Genomic DNA, 26,867 nt, shown 5'->3' with positions numbered 1-26,867 from the left:
TTCTTTGTGAAGCGCTGAGTACACTTTTGGCGCTATATAAATAAAGACATACAATACAATACATACAATTGCTGTACAGTTCTACAAGTGTGTGTGTGTGTAATTGTAATTTGAAGATTAACGTTACAAGTTCATACTGTATAGTGTAGATGATTAAAAATATGAGCACACACAGCAAAAATAATTAAATGTTGTATTTGTACAGGACAATAAAGGGAAAAGGAGTAATACAAAAATATTGGCAAAAAAAATGGCTGAAACGCATATGCGGGTCATCACATTTATGCGCATACGTGTATGTAATTTCCTCACGGAGTCGCTAGATACTGTATCTGCTAGACCCAATCATTTTGGACTGAACCACCTGTGCTCAAGCAGGGATATGCTTAAAACCTGCACTGTTGGGATTCCTTGAGGACTGGATTTGGGAACCACTGTGCTAGCCAGTAGTACAGTACTGTTGTTAGTGTATCTAGATAGTAAAAAACACTTTTATTTTAATATATTTTATTTATTATTATTTATTTTATTTTCTAGATTTATATTATTTTGTACATAATGTACAGTACTGTATTCTGTACAGTTTATCAGTGACACATTTTTATATATTGAAATGCCCAAAGAACTTTAGGTATACAGTAGTACTGCTGTAAGTGTATAGACAGTAAAAAAATGAACACCCAAAAAGTATATTTAAAGAATAAAAAGTTTTATTTGTACAGGAGAATAAAGGAAAAAAGAATAATACAAAAATACAACGTCGCCTCTTCTTCAAAATTTACAATCTTGTCTTTATCTTCTTCGTAATGGGGCTGCTTCTTGGACATCTTCGTCTGGAAAGACAGAGACAATATTCTATATTATCAATCGCGCCGTACATTATGGTTAAAGTATGCCTGCATCTTCTATAGAGTTTACAGCATGATCTACTGCAGGACCGCTAAAGGAAATTATGGGGTCCAGGACAAATGAAAGGAGTAGGACCCCCGCCCCAACCCATAGTGCACCTACCACGAAAAACTATTTTTTAGCGTGTAACTTTTACTTAACTTTTTTCTTTTTATTGTAATATGGAAAAAAACATTACAATGCAATCTGTTTATTTTTATATTTTCAACAAAAGACAGATGACTGTCTGCCTGGGTGGGTGACTGCCTTGACTGACTAGGTTGGTGACTGACTGCCTTGACTGACTGCCTAGGTGGATGGGTGGGTGACTGCCTGTGTGGGTGGGTGACTGCCTTGGGTGACTGCCTGGGTGGGTGACTGCCTGGGTGGATGATTGCCTGGGTGGGTGATTGCCTGGGTGAGTGACTGACTGCCTTGACTGGGTGGGTGACTGACTGACTGACTGACTGACAGCCTGGGTGGGTGACTGACTGCCTGGGTGGGTGACTGCCTGAGTGGGTGGCTGACTGCCTGGGTGGGTGACTGCCTGGGTGGGTGGCTGACTGCCTGGGTGGGTGGCTGACTGCCTGGGTGGGTGACTGACTTCCTGGGCGGGTGACTGCCTGGGTGGGTGACAGCCTGGGTGGGTGACTGAGTGACTGGGTGACTGCCCTTGACTAACTGTAGGACTGTAGGAGTTCAGGGGACAAAGTTACTGGTAGTCCCTTAATTCTCCCCGATATGCAGGCAGGATCAGTGGGTGCGCGAGGTGAGTTACACCGGGCCTACACAGTTTCCCCCAGAATCCTGGTTTCGACCCTGAATAGCCCAGACCCATTTCCCCCATATGTATAATGTTCCACAAGAGTTATAAGTTTAAGTGTATTATGTATAAGTGTATTACATTTTATGCCAAGTGTATTGATCTCTATACAGTCAGCCCAGGCATCTACATAGGCGCCGGGATTTCTGTATAGAAATCGTGGATCAAAGGGGAGATGGGAAGTCCTGAGGTGTCGGAACAGTTTGGTGTGCGGGGATGGGCAGAGTACTGGTTCCGGAGAACAAGGGCTTCCTGCAGGGAAGACACTTGTACTGCTAGACCTGGTGGAGCCTGCCCAGTGGGAGGCAATGGGTTGGCTGGGGGAAGCCGCTGCTTGTAGGCATGATTCCCATTGGCCAATTCGTATTTCCCACTCTCCTGCTTTCTGAGCTAGCTCGACACCCCACCCTCCTCTAACATCAGCAGCCAGACAAGCCCCTGTTCTGATTGGCTGGCTGAGTTACGATCTGTCCTCTGATTGGTTGCCTGCCCCTTCTACATGTTAGAAATAGAACACCGAGGTCTAGGTAAGGGGACCAGATGATTTCAGGCTTAGGTCGGTGAGGCGATGGTGGGCTTTTCAAAGTTGCTCTGTGGCGAATAGCAGAGCAACCAGCTTAGTTTTTAGCTGGAGAAGCCTGCCTAGCTGAGACCAAGTCCTGCTTTTCGCGGCCAAGTTATGAGTGGAGAACGTAGCGGTAAAAGGGTCTGCTGTGCTGCCGAAAGTCGTTCTGCATCTTTCTGGACAAGTACCGGCAGGGTAAGCATACTTGTAACAGGCACCCTACACCTATTTGAGGTTAGATTTTCACCCCAGACCCATGTTAAGTGTGTTGTACATGTATTTTGTGTATTCATTGTCTGTCCGCGGGTTTCACCTAAATAAACTTCATTTTATTCTACTACCTTGTTTTGCCTAGTGAATGATCCCAGAAGGTAAAAGGTGTTAAAAGCATTGGTCTTCCGTGACACTCAATACCAGTGGTGAGATTGTGAGTTTATCCTTCCCGCTCTGTGTTGTACGTTAACATCAATAAAACGTTAGTGTACTACTACGTTTCTGCATATGTTCTTTCCTTGCATGAGGTCTCTACGGACCACCATTGCCTTTGAATCAACGGAAGGGACTGCTGTGCTAGACAAGTGGAGTTGACATTCAGTAACTATAGCACTGATTTGTTCATCCACATGAATTCACTTACTTATTTTATGTCACTCAGTTTGTGCCGTTGATACCTATTGTTTGCCCCCAGAAGTGTGCTGCTTACTTTCCATTTCTGCCTGCACACTCCACCTAGAGCCCTCTTGCTGCTCGTAATCCTGCAAGGCCCAGCTTCACTCTTCTACCTCTCTTCTTACCTCAGCCCCTGTAGGCCTCTGTCACGGGAGACCAGGATCTACAACACCTTTTTATAACTGGGATCATTTGATTGAGCAAAACAAAACAAGATGGCAAAATAAATGTATTTCTTATAAAAGACAGACACACCAAGTTACACAATTCAAGACTAACACACTTACTGGGTATGGGGCTAACGAATAAATCCGTATCCGGAACGAAATTCCTTCAGGTCACCTTTTTAGAGCACTTTCCAATGACCGGTAATTCCTCACAAAAAGTTCTGGACATCTGTTACTTTGCTGCTGTTGGTGTGGCGCTTGGAATATCCTTGGAATCTGCGCTCCTGACTGGCTACAGGCCCTCTTAAGCGTTCAGGCCCTCATACACTAAGGAAAGGGGGGGGGGGGGAGATTCCCTGCTCAGCTAATTAGATTAATTTACTAGAGAGGTGCTATCAGGGACAGATAATGTACACTGGTAACGGAGAAAAAGAAGCCCTTAGTGATGCACACTACTCTACTGGATCAAAACAATAAATTTTTATTAGAATAAACATAAAACACAAACAAATCCTTATAAAACCTCAAGGAAGCGCTACTGGGGGCCTACTTTGGAAGGCTACCCTCTCATCCAAATATTATTGGTATAATCAACATGTAATGCCTGGTATACAGAATATATGTTAATGGCAAGCTAAAACATATATATGGTATTATCCAAGGCTAGCACGATGTAGTGTCTTAAATGCCTCAAAAGCAATCATATACAGGACTATGGATACACCTTAGTGATTACTAAATATGCTTAGTGTGAATACTCTGAGGCAACAATGACCAACCCGAAGGTTATCATTGTACTGTATTATACAATCAAACAATCTAGCTTCGCTAAACTAGGCGATCCAGGGACTGTACGATCTAAGGTGTACATTCAGACCCGCATTCAATCAATGGCCTAGGCTTGAATGATTGATACTATGATGCCAATAATTGGGTCTGATGAAAATAGCCCCTGACGTTATGTAGAAAGGTACTTCCTGTCTGCTAGGGCTCATGTGTCCTGATTGATGAACATATATGAATGCTGAAAGCTAGAGATGTATAGGCGCTCTGTTGTGTGTTTAGAGGTCAGCTGCTGATGTTGTATGTGATTGTAACTCTCTCCTCTTAAGAGAAGCACTCAGTATGTGCCATATACACATACAAACCATAGACCATTAACAAGCTGCAACTGTCAGCGTGTCATTCCCTTGGATGCACTCAAACTTTGACTGATTAAGTGTAACTTACACCAGTCAGAGTCATACCAGGGTTAGCAGAAATAGTGCTCCATGTGCATGACAAATAAACCCCACATGCAGTTTGGAATTACCACACCTGGGAATCATTGCTGTGTGTAGCTATTGCCAGGCTTCTTCCTGACGGAGACGCTTAGTGCTAATCATATAAACACGCTGGCTGGAGGTTACTGTAGAACAGGTAACGCTACCGTAGCCCTCACTCTAGCTAGTGGGATCCATGTATGGCCAACATCTTAATTATCTCTGGCTAAGGCTAAGGCCCCGCTCCCAGAGTCAGCGTGCCCGCACTGCAGGTCTGTAGGGAGCGGGAGCCAGAGCGGGAGGTGGGCAGGAGTGGGAGGCTTGAGCGGGAGGGGGGGCGTGCCTTGAGCGGAGGGACCCGCTACTCTCCCCCCCCCCCCTCCCTCCCCTCCACGGGCTCGGGCTGGAGCTGCTGATGGTAAGCAACAAACACGCAGGCACTCATATACACACACACACACACGCGCACACACTCAGGCACACACATACACACACAGACAGGCACGCACGCACTCAGACACACACACAGACAGGCACTCATGCTGCTTTCACTCCACACTCCTCCCCGCTCCCCGAAGTCTCTCCTCTACCCGAAGCCTCCCCTAGGGATCACCATTGTCTTGTATACCGTAGCGGCTGACGCGTCACAGCGTGTAGTAAGCTGTGCAGCAAGGGGGGACCGGGACCAGCTCCGCAGGATTCCCCTGCTGGTGGGGAACTCGCGTGTGGCCGCCCGCACCACCAAGCGCAGCGGGACCGAGGCCTAAGACCTGACACCGTGCTTATCGGAGAGAGACCAAGCAACTGTATGTTCACTAACCTGGACAGCTTATCAGAGCGTGGGAATTCTCCTGCCAGCCAATCACCAATTTGCCAGTATTGTAAAACAGGGTGGGCACCTTTTCTCAGGTAGCAAGTGGGCATGGGTTAACTTGGCCCCTCAGACTCTTTGCATACAGAGCCCACCCTCTGCTCAGGCTTCACAGAGTCTATATTTTGGCAAATGGTGTTTGCTTGCCTTGTGTGAGGCCAGGATATGGGTACTTCAGAATAATGGCAGAGCCCCTCCTATCCTAACACCTAGGCATCTCTGAGCCTTTCAAGTACGGCCTCTGGACAGACACAGAGGCACCAACTAGTAGCCATCTGGGTCTTCTGGAATCCATGACTTAGAAAGCCCTCAGTTCATTTACAGGTTATCAATATCTATACACATTAAACTATACCTGTGTAGGGATGTGTTATTTTGGGTTCCCTTACTGCAGTGCGTCCCTAGAAGGAGTGTTGCGGTTCCGCGGCGGCCCGATAGCATAGGGCGCCACCATGTTGTTGCGCAATAGTGTGGGGGCACTGTTAGAGCAGAGGGCGTTCACGCATGAGCGGTGCAAGCGCACGAATAACTGACCAATAGGGGAAACGCTCCATCGGTAACTACAACTCCCAGGAGCTCTAGCGAAGTCACATGACGCCAGGGAGCCAATGGGAGGGCTGGATTAGCAGGAGGCAGGAAAGGGAAGCGTGGGGGAGAGGCCACGTTAGTCAGAGGGCACAGGAGGAGTGAGCGAAGAGGTAGTGTGGGTGCAGGGGGTCCGTGACCCACCTGCATAGGAAAGATCTTCCCCGCAGGCCCCTAGGAATTCCCTGAGCTCAGTAGAGTGTGTTGCTGCAGGGACGCCCTGTAGTAGTAGCGACGTCACCATTACTGAATATAAGCTAGGGACAAAGTGTGAAGACCTGAGGGTGCTGCAGTCGTTTGGGACCAGGCCGATGAGCACCGTAACACCGGAACACCATTGCTGGATCGGCGGATCCTTTTTGAAGTATTACCGGTCACCACAGTGACCGGAAGGTATTTACCAAAGTGCACCAACACCGGTCAACAGGCGCTGATCCAGCCTTAGGGAACACTCTTTGGTGACACTAAGTGGAGTGGCCAAAGGACTGAGCCTATATACTTAGTATAGTACATGGACACGGTGTGGGGCACGCGATGACGGGACAGTGACATTACTCCTTAAGAGAGAGTGGCCGAGCCACTAGCGTTATAAGTATAAGTTATGATGTGATTTGTGTGTTGCCATATAGTGTGATAAGGGTTCCTTTATGTGTTGCAGTAAACAGTTTCATTCACATGTGCGTTGCTATTGTTCTTGCCCAGGGGAATCTTACTCGACGGGGATCCTGGGTAAGTGGAGGCGCTGCCATTAAAATAAGTGTTACCCCAGGCTCCCAGCTAGCAGAGGCTCAGATCTCCTGGAGCCGCAGGTGTGTATATTCAGTACCCGTAGTCACTCTAGAGCGTAAGAAAGAGGGCTACACCTGTTAAATAAAAGATATGGTGCCCAGTCTTCTGTGGGCTAAAAGTTATGAGTTCTTATTCTGGTATCCTGCATGGAGTGAGTGTATATATTCCCTTACAATCACTAGCCTCATTCCTGGCACACATGAGAAAAATACTTTTAAACTTTTAAAACACTGCAAACATTCTCTGCTTTATAACCTTAGCTCGAGCACCTTCCTGAACCCCTATTCTAGGCTCAGGATACCTGGGCATGTATGTGGGTACCTTTGCTATACTGGGGAACCCCTGCCATACTAAGGACTCTGTGTATACCTGCAGATATCTTTTAACCCCTTCATACCCATTTGCCTTGTTTGGAAGATGCTGCAGCAGGGATCCTGGCGGTGAGTCATAAGAACGTTTCCAGGGTATGAGGTTGGCGGAGTAATGCGCTTAGCTGTATCTGAAGATATCACTCAATCTCCGGTTACAACTTTTGGGGTATCCCATAACTCCGGAACCCTGCTACGTAGACGCATTCTGCAAAGACTTTTTCTGCCAAACCCACCCTGAAACTTACAGCCTAGAAACCTCCTGATCCCAGCGGCCCAGTAAAGGCAAAAATCACATAATTCTTTAATGTCGCAAAATCAGTATACAGTTGCAGTAATACATTTTTGACATGTGGGTCTCAGAGCTGACACTCTTTAAGACCCTAACACATGGGTCAGGGTTAACCAAGTGGGCTTGACCTTTATTATAAGCCTGGTTAACCCATTCACCGTCACATTCCCCTCAACTCCTCCCCACCTCCTCTCCTACCCTCAGTCGCAACTCCATTCCTCCCACCTTCACTTCTCACACCTCCACTCCTCCCCACACCACTCCTCTCACCTCCACTGCTCACTACTCCTCTCCTCTCACACACACTTGCATGCCCACTCCACCTACTCGCATGCCCACTGCCACTCCTTTCACTCACACGCGCACTCACAGTCCCAACCCTCCCCTCATTCACATCATACCCACTCCCATGCCCACTCCTCTCACTCACATGCCCACACCCACTCCCAATCCTCCCCTCCTCCACATCACTCACTCACCAAACTCACACAGGCAACAGTAAAAAAAAAAATGACACACAAGAAAACACACACTGACAAAACAAGAAAATTCAAAATCAAAATATAAGAACTCACTAAAAACTCTATCAAATCGCTACAAATACCTACCACCAAACTCCTAGCCCTGTTTGTCTCTTTCTGACTCCTCACAGCACTGACACACTGTCTAAAATAGCCGCTTCATATAGTGTGTGTGACGCGTGATCTCGCAAGGTTATGTGCTAAACAAAACAAAAGCACAACACGCATGGATTGACTGTTTAACCACGCAGTTTGTCATTTTTTATAGATGAAGTTTAAAAGATGGGATTTGTAATATAGAATTCGGCTTGTTGTCACATTTCATTGCTCTACTTCTGATAATGTAAAACAGCGCAGTTTCACAAGGACAGCCTCAAAGCTACTAGAATATGCCCCATAGAATACCAAACAAGACACTGTCCCAGAAGATACTGTACATCCCAGGAGCATGGCTGAGTTAACCGTTGTTGTCTTGGGACTTCGTTAACTAATGACAGACTGTAAAGATGGGAAGGGGAGTGGGGGGGGGGGTTGTCAGTGATACTGTATGTAACTAACATCAACCAGCACTCTCTAAACAGTAAGGAATCTGATGTCAAGGTAAGAGGGGCTTCCATGAGTGTAGGAAGGTGTAGGACAAAAGAGGATGAGGAAGGTGATAAAAAAGATAGAGAAAGACGATTGAAGATGGAGAGAAAAAAGGCAAAGAGTAGAAAAAAGAGAAAGAAAGTAAATAAAACATTTTCAATTTGGGAGAACTACAAGGAGTAATGATTTGAAACATCATAGAAGCACAGAAAAAAATATTACTAAAGTCTTAACACCTTTTTCCAAGGATGGATTACCGGGTTTTGTACAGTAGAATTGGGTTTAATAGAACCCTAAGCAAAGTTATCATATTACTTTAAATTGAATGTTAAACGTTTGAGCCAGCGATTCATAGGGGGTTACTCATTAAACTTCCATAGTGCTGATCTGGGAAGTATCACACGAAAGTCATTGGGAGTTTCTGTGTGTGATAGTGCCCTGATCGGCACTAACAGTTTAATGAAAAACTCCCATAGTACAGTACCTTGATTTAGGGTTTTTGTACAGTGCTATTTGGTTTGGAATGTTACATACATAGTAGATGAGGTTGAAAAAGACTTCCGTCCATCAAGTTCAACCTGTGCTAAATTTAGACAACAGATATTTTATCATATATCTATACCTATTGATCCAGAGGAAGGCAAACAAAAAACTCCAGAGTCACATCATCCAATGATATCTCATAAGGGGAAAAATAAATTCCTTCCTGACTCCAAATATAGGTTTCTCCCTGGATCAACATCCTTCCCATGTTTACTTATTTGGTATATCCCTGTCCTTAGGTATTTGGTATATCCCTGTCCTTAGGTATTTGGTATATCCCTGTCCTTAGGTATTTGGTATATCCCTGTCCTTAGGTATTTGGTATATCCCTGTCCTTAGGTATTTGGTATATCCCTGTCCTTAGGTATTTGGTATATCCCTGTCCTTAGGTATTTGGTATATCCCTGTCCTTAGGTATTTGGTATATCCCTGTCCTTAGGTATTTGGTATATCCCTGTCCTTAGGTATTTGGTATATCCCTGTCCTTTCTAAAAAGATGTCCAATTTATCCTATATTTGTATTTACAGTATTTTTGTATTTACAGTATTCTGATCCAGAGGAACGAACAAAAAACCCCAGTGAGGGTTCAAATTGAAAAAAAGAAAGAAAAAAAACTGATGTAAAAGGCCTTTACGAGTCTCCACAAATGGTCACACAGGTGTGCTGCAGCTTCATATACCGTAGGATTGACCAGTCCAGGATTAACCGAAAGAAATAAGAAAAGAGAAGCGCATTCTTCCATAGTGTCATTTTGTGACTTAATAACGATGCAGTTAAAACAAAGGTTTGATGTACTGTAGATGTCTGAAATAAGTAGTCACGAGTGGAGAAGCCAGAACAAGCATTCAGTAGCTGAACAAACGCTCAGATCGGAGGTCTCCGTCACTATCCCACCTAAGCCACATCTGACAGATAAGCTGTTTTTATTTGAACAAAACGTTAGTGCATTAATCCTTTGTTTTAACTGCATCATTAATAAACCACAGAATGACACAATGGGAGCGTGCACTTCTCTTTATTTCTTTCTTTATGCATAGAAGGTGGAATTACTAGAGCATGAGTTAGAGCCAAAGGCAAAAAATATCATAGGAGGTAAAGTGACACAACTATGACATAAAAGGGTAATGCCAGAGTGGCTGATTTCCCTTTGTCTCCCTCTCCAGTCTCATTTATCTTACTCTTTTTCTCTGTCTTTCTTGTTCCAAACATCTTCCATCCTTTAAGGGAAGAAGTACTTTCTTACATTTCCACTGTTTGTACAGGAACTCCATTTGACATAATTCCCTCTCTGCATGAAATTCCCCTCCACTCTCAGTTTTGAGCTGGTTTTCTTTACAGTATTGTATCCCCATACTGCCCTCTCCCAGCTCTTCACTCTCTCTATTGTCTGTGTGCCTGAACTCTTGGCTTTTCCCTCCCTAGTTTTAGAGCTCTAGGTCTCTTCACTCTGCCCTCCGCCAGTGATGTTCTGCATATCTTCTCAAACTCGAGAGACACACACAGCAATGACCCCTCTTAACCAGACTGAATTTATTCTTGTGGGATTCACACTTGGTCCTGAAATGCAGACAGGTGTGTTTGTGGTGTTCTTAATACTTTATTCTATGTCTTTGATGGGTAACCTGGCCATCATAGCTGCGATCTCTTTGGACCAGCGACTTCACACTCCTATGTATTACTTTCTCAGCAGCCTGGCATTCTTGGACATTTGGTTCATCTCCTCCACTGTACCCAAGCTCCTCTCTATCCTGGCCAGTGGCAATAGAGCCATCTCTCTAACCGGCTGCATCCTGCAGCTCTACTTCTATGTGTCCCTTGGAACTATTGAATTTTATCTTCTGGCTGTCATGTCAGTGGATCGGTATGTGGCCATTTGCCACCCGTTGAGATACCACTCCATCATCACCAGCAGGATCTGCCTCTGGTTGGTCTTCATATGTTGGGTAGGGGGGTTCCTTACTTTCATCTTCCCCACTGTCCTGTTGTCTGGTTTGTCCTTCTGTGGTCCCTATGAAATTAACCACTTTTTCTGTGATAGCTCAGCCGTAGTGAAAAAGAGTTGCTCTGATATCCGAATGTTTGACCTAGTTTTCTCCAGCTTTGCCTCAGCTGTTATTTTGGGTTCATTCATCATGACTTTCATGTCCTATAGCAACATTCTCTTCACCATCATGAAGATCCCCTCTGCCAATGGAAGGAAGAAAGCTTTTTCCACCTGCACATCTCACTTCACAGTGGTCTCCTTAGTCTATGGCAGTGCCATTTTTATATATGTACGGCCAGTTGAAAGCTCATCTCCTGATCTTAACAAGGTGGTTGCTCTTCTCAACAGTGTGATGACACCTCTACTGAATCCTTTCATCTACAGTCTGAGGAACAAGCAGGTCCAAGATGTCTTCAGAAATGCTATTTATAGGCGAAGATGAGTCCCTAGGTATTGTTATAACAAGGATGGAGCAGATTGGTTGCAAATGGGTTCTAACAGAAATTCCTTCCAAGGGAAGGGACACATTGGGACTGCGATATGTTGGGATGCGATTCTTCCTATAGGAAGTGGCATGTTGTGATTGTGTGATGTGCTTAAAAGGAGAGTGATCTCATAACATTAGTTTGCAAGATGAAAATAATGGATTTTTAAAATATTTTATTTTCTTTAAATTTCACCAGTTTTTGTAATTCTAACATTCAATAAACAAACTACAATATTATTGACTTGTTTTCTTATTTTATGAGTTGGGAAGATAAGTGGGTGAAAGCCTGCGTTGATATCTTGCATGAAGCTGAAATTTTTATTTTACTTGTAGGGAGAAATGTCACTCAATTGATACATTTATTTATATACTGGAATTGTTTCTTGAAAGGTAGTAAACACAGGCGCTAAATGGGTTACCATGTGATGAGAAAGGGCTGTAGCTCTCACCTTGAAAAAGGCTGTTTATTTGCAGCCGAAACGTTGGTTCGTTTGCCACATTAAAGCTGCAGTTCAGTCTTTTTTTTTTTTTTTACTTCAATAGTTTTATGTGTGCAATCTCTAATTAGCTAAAGAACTGTATAGCTGCAAGTCAATTCGTTCTCCATGTATTGATAGGTCGAAATTTGGTGACATAATTAGTGAAGGGATCTGTTTATAGTCTGCTTGTCAGTAAGTGGAAGCTCATGAATATTCATGAGCACTCCTGCACTGACATGTGCTAGAGGGAGGGCAGGGCTGACAAAGGGGTGTGCCAGGGCTTGTGACAGGACATGAAGGGGCAGTGCCTTAGCAAATGGCTGTTAAAATAGAATATAAGAAAATTGGTCTTTAAAAGTTGTTTTTTTTAAAACAGAAAATGCTAAAAGTATTTTTTCTTACTACAGAACTGATTTATTAAAAAAACACACATGCAGGATAGTGACTGAACTGCAGCTTTAATGGTCTTTATTTAGCAAGTCCGTGTACCTGTTTCTCTTCTCATCCTCTCTGATGATTCCTCTGGGACCTTAGGATTCCCTTCTGTAATTGAGCACTGGTGTATTAGTATCCTGTGATATTTTACAGAGTGCCTGCATTTTCCTTCTCATCTGTAGCATGATTATCCAAGTTTTATCATGATGTGGAATGACTTCGCATATATCCCTATGAAAACAAAGGCATTTCAACCCTCTCTATTAAAAGCAGACACCATTTCAGAAATGGTAACCACAATGAGAAAGCTCTAGCCTTACAGCATAACAAAAAAGGAAGAAGGAATGTGAACCCCGGTTATCTTGAGGAGGACCTGCATCCCCTTGCACGAACATCCAAGGGCAATATGTTGGAGTCCCTTTGGGATTGAAAGGGTTAATGTATATTTTATAATTGCAGATAGTTTTCTGAACATCTCATAGTCCTGGGAAATCCCACCCAGGACAAAATTCTACTAATGACAGCGATACCTATACATATTTTATATCAGTTTGTAAACATTATGAGTTGAGATCTGGTGGGGGAGGGGGGGGAGGGTGTGGGTGGGGGGGATTCATTCCTTCTGGCTGCTCCCTTTTGGGTGATGCTCCTGTGTTCAACAGCAGTTTGCACATGCAAAATCCACGTTCTTATCATTATTGGCACTCTAATAAGGATAGGGTGGGCTAAGGTTAATGGCATCAATTAAAAGACAAACACTCCCCCATTAAGAGGTCCCTAAGAAGTGCAATTTCTAAATAGGCCAAGTCTTTTCGTCCACTTAAATTAGTTTAGGGAAGTAAATTGTTAAATAAATGATAAAGGGCTGTTCTTTGGCCGGCTATGTTACATTGCATGTGTAACAGTTGTGATGTTGTTAAATGCAGTAAACAAAGAAGCCTCAAGCACATCCAATATGACAAATTATTTACTGTAGTTCATTTCTATACTGTATTTTTTCTTCTCATACTGTACGTATGGGTCATTTAGTTCAATCTTTTGACCAAAACATGTTTAGCCTGCAACCATGTCAAGGTTGTTGGTGAATGCACCAGATATGAATATTATGAAGGAGATTCCCAGACATCAAAAGCGAAATTTTTGCAATGTGCAGCCCCAAGTGTGTCTCAAGAAAATGAAGAGAAAAGTATTTTTATAGGACGTTCTGGGCAGAACAGCAGCTCTGAGCTCTTCCATACAATATATCCTGCCTCAGACAGAGGAGCACTTCTGTAACAATTTTGGAAGAAATGAAACCCCACTCTAAGACTTTAGGGTAACAATCTGTCAGAAGACATTTATTAGATATTGTGTAGCTATCACAAGAGTACATATATTAATCAGACCTGAGTCTGAATATAATGCACACTGAAGTCTTAGCCCTAAACAGTGTATTTTATACCCTGAGCAATGAGGCGTGAATGCATAATTTCACAATGTCGTAATGTCTTACAACACTGGGCGTTTACTTGTTGGTCTGGCATTTAAATAGTTACTTGTTATACAAATTGTCATACAGATGCAGCGGCCGTTATTCGACCATTTCTCTGAGCCGTTTTTGTAAAGTCTGCTGTATCCCACGTGTGATTAACTTGTTATTCTTCGTTGAACGCTAGCATTAACGCTGCCAATCACACCAATCACACCTGTGTTTAGCGTTGTTGATTTCTTTGAATTACCTGGATTCTGATTTTCTTTGGGTCCGTTCTTCGGGTATCCGCCAGGTGGCAAAAATGAATCCCCTTTGTAGTATCCAATGCATAGCACAGTTACTGTACTGTACAATGTGTAAATTTGCAGGTGTTTAAAAAGCCAGATAAAAAGAGAGTCCGCCACAGTGATCCATTATAAAATTAAGTATGAAGTTCGAGGTGGTGGTCTACCTCAGAAATATGCCCCATTCATCACAGGGCCTATGCAGTAAGCGTTCATAAGCCACTTTTCAAGCATTTATCACCCAAAATGCCTACTGCTATTCAGTAAGCGGTGATAAGTGGATGATAAAAGACTGAATTACCCCCAAAAAATTGCTCATAAAAAATCGCTGAGGCAGCGAGCCACATATCGCCACTTTTCGGCATGTTCATAAACTCGCGCAATTCTAGTAGCAGTGATTAGGCTATGAACGCCTATCGCCGCTCTAGAATGGTGATTTTATCACAAAATCCTCACGCCAGAAAAAGGTGGCGTGAAGGTGTTGGAAACCTGCAGAGGAGCAGCGAGATGGGACTTAAAAAAAAAATGCATTTTTCCTGCAGGATTGATGCCGGAAATCTCTGGAGCTGATATCCATTAATATTAGCACCACAGACCCCTGGCATGAATCCTGTGCAATAAAAATGCATTTACAGTAAACTTCATTACCAAAGCGGATAGCCTCAGGGACCCCTTAAATCCCAAGATACAGGGGCAGATGCTCTGTCACGAAGACCGGGGCTCCACCCTACTACCGATGAGGAAGTGTGGGAAGAGAATCTGGGGCCTGGCATACGTGCACTATGTTCTCTAGCTGCTGTGGTAAACGATCAAGTGGCATTTTCAGAATTAAGACTAGCTGATTCGCTTGGGTGTCAATTCCGAGCAGTTCCTAGAGCGTACCGACGTCATTACACAGCGTCCGCGATGGAGCGGCATCGTGGCACGCTGAGGGCACCCCAGCAAGCTGCGTTTTAACCTCTGTGCAGAGGATACACCTGCCGAGGTACAAGAGCAGCTTCATATCGGCCAGGAAGCAGGAGCGATTTCACCGAGCCCCAGTACCAGCTGCTGAACCTGGCTGCATGAAGGGAAATCCCCTTGGGAGTGAAAAGACTGACGTCCTGCCCCAGAATCAACTGAGCTGCAGCAGCAGAGGGAAGCAAGCACCTGAATCTACAGCTAACAGCTGCCGAGTGGTAAACAGTGTGATACACACTACATGCCTTTTACCAACTTTTTTCATGTACGCAGATATATTACCCCCTTTTTAATTCTATAATATATTGTTGAATTTGCTTCACCATTTGGCGTTGTGCGCTGTTTTCTTTTGTTTCCATTCTCTTAGTGTGTATGGGGTGCTGAGCCACCCCTGCGTTTACAGCTGCAGACGCCATTATCCCCAACACGGTTATGTGGCACTTATTATTTAATGTATAATTATCTCACTGTGGGAGTTGTGGTTTAATTTTTTATAAATTTTTTATCACTAAATTGATGGTATAGTCACTGCACTGTATATATTTATACATTTAAACTTTATAGGTAGTTAGGTAGTAGCGCACAGTTTTGTTTTTTGTGAAACTATTAATGAAGGAGTTCAAAAAATTCGAACTGGACAACTGCCTACTGTATCGGGTCATACCGTACCATAATCATCCCGACCGGCGACAATTATTCTTGCCTCAAATCTTAAGAAACATGGTCCTCCGGGCACTACATGATGATCATGGCCATCTGGGCATTGACAAAACGTTCGGGTTGCTTCGTGACCGATTCTATTGGCCAAAAATGAGAGAGTCGGTGGAGATGCATTGCCGGCAGTGCACTCGCTGTATCCAGAGAAAGACACACCCCCATGGCCCATCTGAAAAGCTCCGGCCCCATGGATTTGGTGTGTATGGATTTCTTGTGCATTGAGCCCGACACTCGGGGCATTGGAAATGTACTGGTGATCACAGACCACTATACAAGATATGCTCAAGCCTTTCCTACTAAGGACCAACGGGCGGTGACAGTGGCTAAAGTGCTATGGGAGAAATAGTTTATTCACTATGGATTGCCGAACCGATTGCATTCTGATCAGGGCAGGGACTTCTAGAGTACTCTCATTCGAGAACTACTGAAGTTGTTAAACATCACCAAGTCACGGACTACCCCGTACCATCCGGAAGGGGATGCCATGCCCGAGCGTTTCAACCGAACGCTACTTGACATGCTGGGCACGCTGAAAGGCTCTCAGAAGACTGAGTGGAGTAAGCATGTACAGACGTTGGTGCATGCTTATAATTGTACTCGACATGACTCTACAGGGTATACTCCGTACTTCTTAATGTTTGGACGAGAAGCTAGGCTGCCAGTGGATGTGCGACTACGGATATCTACCGATGGGGTATCCAATAGGACGTATTTTCGATATGTGCAAAGGTAACAAGACAATTTGCAACAGGCCTACAAATTGGCTGAGAAGACAGCGGTCGCAATTAAATGCGAGTAATAAAAGGCGCTATGATCACAAAGTGCGACATAAAGAAATCCGCCCCGGGGATGCGGTTCTCCTCCGTAACTTGGGCATTCCTGGAAAGCACAAACTGGCTGACCGGTGGAGGGATGGGGTATACAATATGAAGTGGAATCGCAGATGCCTGGTCTCCCGGTATACCGCATCAAGGACTCCAAGGGCCGGGTAAAGGTATGGCATAGAAACCATCTCCTCCCTATACCTCAAGTAGGGGATAACGACTTGGAAGTGCCCACTGTTTCACTCGATGGAGAAGCTGATAGTACAGAGGATGGCCCAGAGACTGTAACAAATGCCACCTCTGAGAATCCTATGGAAGGAACCTCTCAAAGGGGCCTTCCGACTGCGGGGGAATCTCCCGAAGGAGCTACGGGTAAAGAGCCCCTTGGTCCAACGACAGATACGCTGACTCCAGTGAGCCAGCCACTAGACCCGCAGAGCCCGTGCTTTGTGCCTCAAAAAGACTGTGTAGACCTATTGAGCCCTTCAAGGGCAGAGTTTGAAGGGCCAAACGAGACTTGTTACTCTCCCGAGGAAGTAGCCGAAGAGCAGCTTCGCAGAAGCCAAAGAACTGGTCAACCTCCAATGAGGATGGCGTATGATCAATTCAGGGCACCCCACTATGAGGCTCAGCAGTGGGCTCGCCATAAAGTGAGATCTGTAATTGGCATGTTCAGTGAAATGTATAACCTCATGTAGAGTATACAGAGTAAGGTGTACAGTATGTGTAAATATGTTATGGTTATAGTCTCAAGCGGGGACTTTGGATTCTGCGAGGGGGAGAATGTAGGGTGTGTTATTTTGGGTTCCCTTACTGCAGTGCGTCCCTAGAAGGAGTGTTGCGGTTCCGCAGCGGCCCGATAGCATAGGGCACCGCCATGTTGTTGCGCAATAGTGTGTGGGCACTGTTAGAGCAGAGGGCATTCGCGCATGCGCGGTGCAAGCGCGCGAATAACTGACCAATAGGGGAGACGCTCCGTCGGTAACTACAAATCCCAGGAGCTCTAGCAAAGTCACATGACGCCAGGGAGCCAATGGGAGGGCTGGATTAGCAGGAGGCAGGAAAGGGAAGCGTGGGGGAGAGGCCACGTTAGTCAGAGGGCACCGGAGGAGCGAGGGAAGAGGTAGTGTGGGTGCAGGGGATCCGTGACCCACCTGCATAGGATAGATCTTCCCCGCAGGCCCCTAGGAATTCCCTGAGCCACAGTAGAGTGTATTGCTGCAGGGACGCCCTGTAGTAGGAGCGATGTCACCATTACTGAATATCAGCTAGGGACAAAGTGTGAAGACCTGAGGGTGCTGCAGTAGTTTGGGACCAGGCCGATGAGCACCGTGACACCGGAACACCATTGATGGATCGGCGGATCCTTTTTGAAGTATTACCGGTCACCACAGTGACCGGAAGGTATTTACCAAAGTGCACCAACACCAGTAAACAGGCGCTGATCCAGCCTTAGGGTACACTCTTTGGTGACACTAAGTGGAGTGGCCAAAGGACTGAGCCTATATACTTAGTATAGTACATGGACACGGTGTGGGGCACGCGATGACGGGACAGTGACATTACTCCTTAAGAGAGAGTGGCCGAGCCACTAGCGTTATAAGTATAAGTTATGATGTGATTTGTGTGTTGCCATATAGTGTGATAAGGGTTCCTTTATGTGGTGCTGTAAACAGTTTCATTCACATGTGCGTTGCTATTGTTCTTGCCCAGGGGAATCTTACTCGACGGGGATCCTGGGTAAGTGGAGGCGCTGCCATTAAGATAAGTGTTACCCCAGGCTCCCAGCTAGCGGAGGCTCAGATCTCCTGGAGCCGCAGGTGTGTATATTCAGTACCCGTAGTCACTCTAGAGCGTAAGAAAGAGGGCTACACCTGTTAAATAAAAGATATGGTGCCCAGTCTTCTGTGGGCTAAAAGTTATGAGTTCTTATTCTGGTATCCTGCATGGAGTGAGTGTATATATTCCCTTACAATCACTAGCCTCATTCCTGGCACACATGAGAAAAATACTTTTAAACTTTTAAAACACTGCAAACATTCTCTGCTTTATAACCTTAGCTCGAGCACCTTCCTGAACCCCTATTCTAGGCTCAGGATACCTGGGCATGTATGTGGGTACCTTTGCTATACTGGGGAACCCCTGCCATACTAAGGACTCTGTGTATACCTGCAGATATCTTTTAACCCCTTCATACCCATTTACCTTGTTTGGAAGATGCTGCAGCAGGGATCCTGGCGGTGAGTCATAAGAACGTTTCCAGGGTCTGAGGTTGGCGGAGTAATGCGCTTAGCTGTATCTGAAGATATCACTCAATCTCCGGTTACAACTTTTGGGGTATCCCATAACTCCGGAACCCTGCTACGTAGACGCATTCTGCAAAGACTTTTTCTGCCAAACCCACCCTGAAACTTACAGCCTAGAAACCTCCTGATCCCAGCGGCCCAGTAAAGGCAAAAATCACATAATTCTTTAATGTCGCAAAATCAGTATACAGTTGCAGTAATACATTTTTGACATGTGGGTCTCAGAGCTGACACTCTTTAAGACCCTAACACATGGGTCAGGGTTAACCAAGTGGGCTTGACCTTTATTATAAGCCTGGTTAACCCATTCACCGTCACATTCCCCTCAACTCCTCCCCACCTCCTCTCCTACCCTCAGTCGCAACTCCATTCCTCCCACCTTCACTTCTCACACCTCCACTCCTCCCCACACCACTCCTCTCACCTCCACTGCTCACTACTCCTCTCCTCTCACACACACTTGCATGCCCACTCCACCTACTCGCATGCCCACTGCCACTCCTTTCACTCACACTCGCACACACAGTCCCAACCCTCCCCTCATTCACATCATACCCACTCCCATGCCCACTCCTCTCACTCACATGCCCACACCCACTCCCAATCCTCCCCTCCTCCACATCACTCACTCACCAAACTCACACAGGCAACAGTAAAAAAAAATGACACACAAGAAAACACACACTGACAAAACAAGAAAATTCAAAATCAAAATATAAGAACTCACTAAAAACTCTATCAAATCGCTACAAACACCTACCACCAAACTCCTAGCCCTGTTTGTCTCTTTCTGACTCCTCACAGCACTGACACACTGTCTAAAATAGCCGCTTCATATAGTGTGTGTGACGCGTGATCTCGCAAGGTTATGTGCTAAACAAAACAAAAGCACAACACGCATGGATTGGCTGTTTAACCACGCAGTTTGTCATTTTTTATAGACGAAGTTTAAAAGATGGGATTTGTAATATAGAATTCGGCTTGTTGTCACATTTCATTGCTCTACTTCTGATAATGTAAAACAGCGCAGTTTCACAAGGACAGCCTCAAAGCTACTAGAATATGCCCCATAGAATACCAAACAAGACACTGTCCCAGAAGATACTGTACATCCCAGGAGCATGGCTGAGTTAACCGTTGTTGTCTTGGGACTTCGTTAACTAACGACAGACTGTAAAGATGGAAAGGGGAGGGGGGGGGTGTCAGTGATACTGTATGTAACTAACATCAACCAGCACTCTCTAAACAGTAAGGAATCTGATGTCAAGGTAAGAGGGGCTTCCATGAGTGTAGGAAGGTGTAGGACAAAAGAGGATGAGGAAGGTGATAAAAAAGATAGAGAAAGACGATTGAAGATGGAGAGAAAAAAGGCAAAGAGTAGAAAAAAGAGAAAGAAAGTAAATAAAACATTTTCAATTTGGGAGAACTACAAGGAGTAATGATTTGAAACATCATAGAAGCACAGAAAGAAATATTACTAAAGTCTTAACACCTTTTTCCAAGGATGGATTACCGGGTTTTGTACAGTAGAATTGGGTTTAATAGAACCCTAAGCAAAGTTATCATATTACTTTAAATTGAATGTTAAACGTTTGAGCCAGCGATTCATAGGGGCTTACTCATTAAACTTCCATAGTGCTGATCTGGGAAGTATCACACGAAAGTCATTGGGAGTTTCTGTGTGTGATAGTGCCCTGATCGGCACTAACAGTTTAATGAAAAACTCCCATAGTACAGTACCTTGATTTAGGGTTTTTGTACAGTGCTATTTGGTTTGGAATGTTACATACATAGTAGATGAGGTTGAAAAAGACTTCTGTCCATCAAGTTCAACCTGTGCTAAATTTAGACAACAGATATTTTATCATATATCTATACCTATTGATCCAGAGGAAGGCAAACAAAACCCCAGAGTCACATCATCCAATGATATCTCATAAGGGGAAAAATAAATTCCTTCCTGACTCCAAATATAGGTTTCTCCCTGGATCAACATCCTTCCCATGTTTACTTATTTGGTATATCCCTGTCCTTAGGTATTTGGTATATCCCTGTCCTTAGGTATTTGGTATATCCCTGTCCTTAGGTATTTGGTATATCCCTGTCCTTAGGTATTTGGTATATCCCTGTCCTTAGGTATTTGGTATATCCCTGTCCTTAGGTATTTGGTATATCCCTGTCCTTAGGTATTTGGTATATCCATGTCCTTAGGTATTTGGTATATCCCTGTCCTTAGGTATTTGGTATATCCCTTTCCTTTCTAAAAAGATGTCCAATTTATCCTATATTTGTATTTACAGTATTTTTGTATTTACAGTATTCTGATCCAGAGGAACAAACAAAAAACCCCAGTGAGGGTTCAAATTGAAAAAAAGAAAGAAAAAAAACTGATGTAAAAGGCCTTTACGAGTCTCCACAAATGGTCACACAGGTGTGCTGCAGCTTCATATACCGTAGGATTGACCAGTCCAGGATTAACCGAAAGAAATAAGAAAAGAGAAGCGCATTCTTCCATAGTGTCATTTTGTGACTTAATAATGATGCAGTTAAAACAAAGGTTTGATGTACTGTAGATGTCTGAAATAAGTAGTCACGAGTGGAGAAGCCAGAACAAGCATTCAGTAGCTGAACAAACGCTCAGATTGGAGGAGGTCTCCGTCACTATCCCACCTAAGCCACATCTGACAGATAAGATGTTTTTATTTGAACAAAACGTTAGTGCATTAATCCTTTGTTTTAACTGCATCATTATTAAACCACAGAATGACACAATGAGAGCGTGCACTTCTCTTTATTTCTTTCTTTATGCATAGAAGGTGGAATTACTAGAGCATGAGTTAGAGCCAAAGGCAAAAAATATCATAGGAGGTAAAGTGACACAACTATGACATAAAAGGGTAATGCCAGAGTGGCTGATTTCCCTTTGTCTCCCTCTCCAGTCTCATTTATCTTACTCTTTTTCTCTGTCTTTCTTGTTCCAAACATCTTCCATCCTTTAAGGGAAGAAGTACTTTCTTACATTTCCACTGTTTGTACAGGAACTCCATTTGACATAATTCCCTCTCTGCATGAAATTCCCCTCCACTCTCAGTTTTGAGCTGGTTTCCTTTACAGTATTGTATCCCCATACTGCCCTCTCCCAGCTCTTCACTCTCTCTATTGTCTGTGTGCCTGAACTCTTGGCTTTTCCCTCCCTAGTTTTAGAGCTCTAGGTCTCTTCACTCTGCCCTCCGCCAGTGATGTTCTGCATATCTTCTCAAACTCGAGAGACACACACAGCAATGACCCCTCTTAACCAGACTGAATTTATTCTTGTGGGATTCACGCTTGGTCCTGGAATGCAGACAGGTGTGTTTGTGGTGTTCTTAATACTTTATTCTCTGTCTTTGATGGGTAACCTGGCCATCATAGCTGCGATCTCTTTGGACCAGCGACTTCACACTCCTATGTATTACTTTCTCAGCAGCCTGGCATTCTTGGACATTTGGTTCATCTCCTCCACTGTACCCAAGCTCCTCTCTATCCTTGCCAGTGGCAATAGAGCCATCTCTCTAACCGGCTGCATCCTGCAGCTCTACTTCTATGTGTCCCTTGGAACTATTGAATTTTATCTTCTGGCTGTCATGTCAGTGGATCGGTATGTGGCCATTTGCCACCCGTTGAGATACCACTCCATCATCACCAGCAGGATCTGCCTCTGGTTGGTCTTCATATGTTGGGTAGGGGGGTTCTTTACTTTCATCTTCCCCACTGTCCTGTTGTCTGGTTTGTCCTTCTGTGGTCCCTATGAAATTAACCACTTTTTCTGTGATAGCTCAGCCGTAGTGAAAAAGAGTTGCTCTGATATCCGAATGTTTGACCTAGTTTTCTCCAGCTTTGCCTCAGCTGTTATTTTGGGTTCATTCATCATGACTTTCATGTCCTATAGCAACATTCTCTTCACCATCATGAAGATCCCCTCTGCCAATGGAAGGAAGAAAGCTTTTTCCACCTGCACATCTCACTTCACAGTGGTCTCCTTAGTCTATGGCAGTGCCATTTTTATATATGTACGGCCAGTTGAAAGCTCATCTCCTGATCTTAACAAGGTGGTTGCTCTTCTCAACAGTGTGATGACACCTCTACTGAATCCTTTCATCTACAGTCTGAGGAACAAGCAGGTCCAAGATGTCTTCAGAAATGCTATTTATAGGCGAAGATGAGTCCCTAGGTATTGTTATAACAAGGATGGAGCAGATTGGTTGCAAATGGGTTCTAACAGAAATTCCTTCCAAAGGAAGGGACACATTGGGACTGCGATATGTTGGGATGCGATTCTTCCTATAGGAAGTGGCATGTTGTGATTGTGTGATGTGCTTAAAAGGAGAGTGATCTCATAACATTAGTTTGCAAGATGAAAATAATGGATTTTTAAAATATTTTCTTTTCTTTAAATTTCACCAGTTTTTGTAATTCTAACATTCAATAAACAAACTACAATATTATTGACTTGATTTCTTATTTTATGAGTTGGGAAGATAAGTGGGTGAAAGCCTGCGTTGATATCTTGCATGAAGCTGAAATTTTTATTTTACTTGTAGGGAGAAATGTCACTCAATTGATACATTTATTTATATACTGGAATTGTTTCTTGAAAGGTAGTAAACACAGGCGCTAAATGGGTTACCATATGATGAGAAAGGGCTGTAGCTCTCACCTTGAAAAAGGCTGTTTATTTGCAGCCGAAACGTTGGTTCGTTTGCCACATTAAAGCTGCAGTTTAGTCTTTTTTTAAATTTTTATTTATTTTTTTACTTCAATAGTTTTATGTGTGCAATCTCTAATTACCTAAAGAACTGTATAGCTGCAGGTCAATTCGTTCTCCATGTATTGATAGGTCGAAATTTGGTGACATAATTAGTGAAGGGATCTGTTTATATTCTGCTTGTCTGTCAGTGGAAGCTCATGAATATTCATGAGCATTCCTGCACTGACATGTGCTAGAGGGAGGGCAGGGCTGACAAAGGGGTGTGCCAGGGCTTGTGACAGGACATGAAGGGGCAGTGCCTTAGCAAATGGCTGTTAAAATAGAATACAAGAAAATTGGTCTTTAAAAGTTGTTTTTTTAAAAACAGAAAATGCTAAAAGTATTTTTTCTTACTACAGAACTGATTTATTAAAAAAAACACACATGCAGGATATTGACTGAACTGCAGCTTTAAGGGTCTTTATTTAGCAAGTCCGTGTACCTGTTTCTCTTCTCATCCTCTCTGATGATTCCTCTGGGACCTTAGGATTCCCTTCTGTAATTGAGCACTGGTGTATTAGTATCCTGTGATATTTTACAGAGTGCCTGCATTTTCCTTCTCATCTGTGGCATGATTATCCAAGTTTTATCATGATGTGGAATGACTTCGCATATATCCCTATGAAAACAAAGGCATTTCAACCCTCTCTATTAAAAGCAGACACCATTTCAGAAATGGTAACCACAATGAGAAAGCTCTAGCCTTACAGCATAACAAAAAAGGAAGAAGGAATGTGAACCCCCGTTATCTTGAGGAGGACCTGCATCCCCTTGCACGAACATCCAAGGGCAATATGTTGGAGTCCCTTTGGGATTAAAAGGGTTAATGTATATTTTATAATTGCAGATAGTCTTCTGAACATCTCATAGTCCTGGGAAATCCCACCCAGGACAAAATTCTACTAATGACAGCGATACCTATACATATTTTTATATCAGTTTGTAAACATTATGAGTTGAGATCTGGTGGGGGAGGGGGGAGAGGGATGGGGAGGGTGTGGGTGGGGGGGATTCATTTCTTCTGGCTGCTCCCTTTTGGGTGATTCTCCTGTGTTCAACAGCAGTTTGCACATGCAAAATCCCCCTGTTCTTATCATTATTGGCACTCTAATAAGGATAGGGTGGGCTAAGGTTAATGGCATCAATTAAAAGACAAACACTCCCCCATTAAGAGGTCTCTAAGAAGTGCAATTTCTAAATAGGCCAAGTCTTTTCGTCCACTTAAATTAGTTTAGGGAAGTAAATTGTTAAATAAATGATAAAGGGCTGTTCTTTGGCCGGCTATGTTACATTGTACGTGTGACAGTTGTGATGTTGTTAAATGCAGTAAACAAAGAAGCCTCAAGCACATCCAATATGACAAATTATTTACTGTAGTTCATTTCTATACTGTATTTTTTCTTCTCATACTGTACGTATGGGTCATTTAGTTCAATCTTTTGACCAAAACATGTTAAGCCTGCAACCGCGTCAAGGTTGTTGGTGAATGCACCAGATATGAATATTATGAAGGAGATTCCCAGACATCAAAAGCGAAATTTTTGCAATGTGCAGCCCCACGTGTGTCTCAAGAAAATGAAGAGAAAAGTATTTTTATAGGACGTTCTGGGCAGAACAGCAGCTCTGAGCTCTTCCATACAATATATCCTGCCTCAGACAGAGGAGCACTTCTGTAACAATTTTGGAAGAAATGAAACCCCACTCTAAGACTTTAGGGTAACAATCTGTCAGAAGACATTTATTAGATATTGTGTAGCTATCACAAGAGTACATATATTAATCAGACCTGAGTCTGAATATAATGCACACTGAAGTCTTAGCCCTAAACAATCTATTTTATACCCTGAGCAAGGAGGCGTGAATGCATAATTTCACAATGTCGTAATGTCTTACAACACTGGGCGTTTACTTGTTGGTCTGGCATTTAAATAGTTACTTGTTATACAAATTGTCATACAGATGCAGCGGCCATTATTCGACCATTTCTCTGAGCCGTTTTCGTAAAGTCTGCTGTATCCCACGTGTGATTAACTTGTTATTCTTCGTGGAATGCTAGCATTAATGCTGCCAATCACACCAATCACACCTCTGTTTAGCGTTGTTGATTTCTTTGAATTACCGGGATTCTGATTTTCTTTGGGTGCCGTTCTTCGGGTATCCGCCAGGTGGCAAAAATGAATCCCCTTTGTAGTATCCAATGCATAGCACAGTTACTGTACTGTACAATGTGTAAATTTGCAGGTGTTTAAAAAGCCAGATAAAAAGAGAGTCCTCCAAAGTGATCCATTATAAAATTACCTTGGTCGCTGAAGACACTGAAGACGTTATCAAATGTAGGTGTTTTCATAATTTAAGTATCTAAACACAATGTTGAGTACATTATTCTCAATTGTTATGCCCACACAATTGCTGAATAGACCGAACCTGTATACTCAACATCATGCCGTCTATTCAAAACCGAACGTCAGTTCCCATATCTAATATTTTCTGCAATTAATGCTGGAACAGATAATAAGGCGACTTAAGCAGAGATATATCATCATATCATTGAGAACAACGATTATTTCACATTTTCACCTAACCATCGTGGGTGGAAGCCTTCGATAAGGCAAACTTCAACTAATGAGGATTGTTTTTTTTTTCGTACTGCCCCTCCTGAGGGAGATAGCAGGGGTTATTGGTCTGTGCTCCCAGGTTTTGCCGGTATGTTTGCTGATGGCAACTTCAAAAGGAGAATGGTCAGGTTTAATCCATTTAAGATTCGTATATCCCGACCCTGCAATGTACCAACTCCGACTTGCCAATACGATTGCAATAATGGGCCGATCGCTACAGAAAACCTAGTGAACCCGACTGATTACAATCATTACTACCTGGCCATACCTGATTACAATCATTGCTACCTGGCCCCACCTGACTACCAGATTCAGCAGTCACCTGTCAACTATAATGCAGACAACATGAGTGATCCCAGCTTCTACGTACACCTCTGACATTGGCTCATTTCCATCCGGTTGGCAAAGTTTATAATGAGGGTAAATATACTGTATTGTACTATACAGTGTTACACTATACACTATTAGCTTTAATTCCCAATTACACTACAGTAGTGTACAGTATGCTTGTAGACATGCACCATATAGCGCAACTTGATGCATGCTTAGTACCGGAAACAATAGCATCATTTTTTTTCCAGAAAGAA

The 26,867-nt window shown here is 43.6% G+C and overlaps 3 protein-coding genes across 3 annotated transcripts in view; 2 read left to right on the top strand and 1 right to left on the bottom strand.

The window, feature by feature from the left end:
• Positions 1 to 688: 688 nt before the first annotated feature.
• Positions 689 to 26,867, bottom strand: part of LOC142465182 (Fc receptor-like protein 5) — a 142,236-nt gene continuing 116,057 nt past the window's right edge. The window contains exon 9 of the mRNA XM_075569151.1: positions 689 to 833. Coding sequence (XP_075425266.1) covers positions 711 to 833 — 123 coding nt within the window. The 3' untranslated portion in view covers positions 689 to 710. The remainder of the gene's footprint in view (positions 834 to 26,867) is intronic.
• Positions 10,438 to 11,498, top strand: LOC142464555 (olfactory receptor 6E1-like). Its single transcript, XM_075567923.1, has one exon. It carries the CDS (start codon positions 10,438 to 10,440, stop codon positions 11,356 to 11,358), a length of 921 nt encoding a protein of 306 aa, XP_075424038.1. The 3' UTR covers positions 11,359 to 11,498.
• On the top strand, positions 21,956 to 23,081 carry LOC142465214 (olfactory receptor 6M1-like). The gene has a single exon (XM_075569213.1). It carries the CDS (start codon positions 22,119 to 22,121, stop codon positions 23,079 to 23,081), a length of 963 nt encoding a protein of 320 aa, XP_075425328.1. The 5' UTR covers positions 21,956 to 22,118.

The sequence above is a fragment of the Ascaphus truei genome, chromosome 13, assembly GCF_040206685.1.
Source record: "Ascaphus truei isolate aAscTru1 chromosome 13, aAscTru1.hap1, whole genome shotgun sequence".
Classification (NCBI taxonomy): domain Eukaryota; kingdom Metazoa; phylum Chordata; class Amphibia; order Anura; family Ascaphidae; genus Ascaphus; species Ascaphus truei.
Note: the sequence above shows the minus strand (reverse complement) of the source record. Positions and strands in the feature narration are given on the sequence as shown.

Excerpts from the sequence above, each read along its gene's own strand:
- LOC142464555 (XM_075567923.1), top strand. The coding sequence starts at position 10,438 with ATGACCCCTCTTAACCAGACTGAATTTATTCTTGTGGGATTCACACTT.
- LOC142465214 (XM_075569213.1), top strand. The coding sequence starts at position 22,119 with ATGTTCTGCATATCTTCTCAAACTCGAGAGACACACACAGCAATGACC.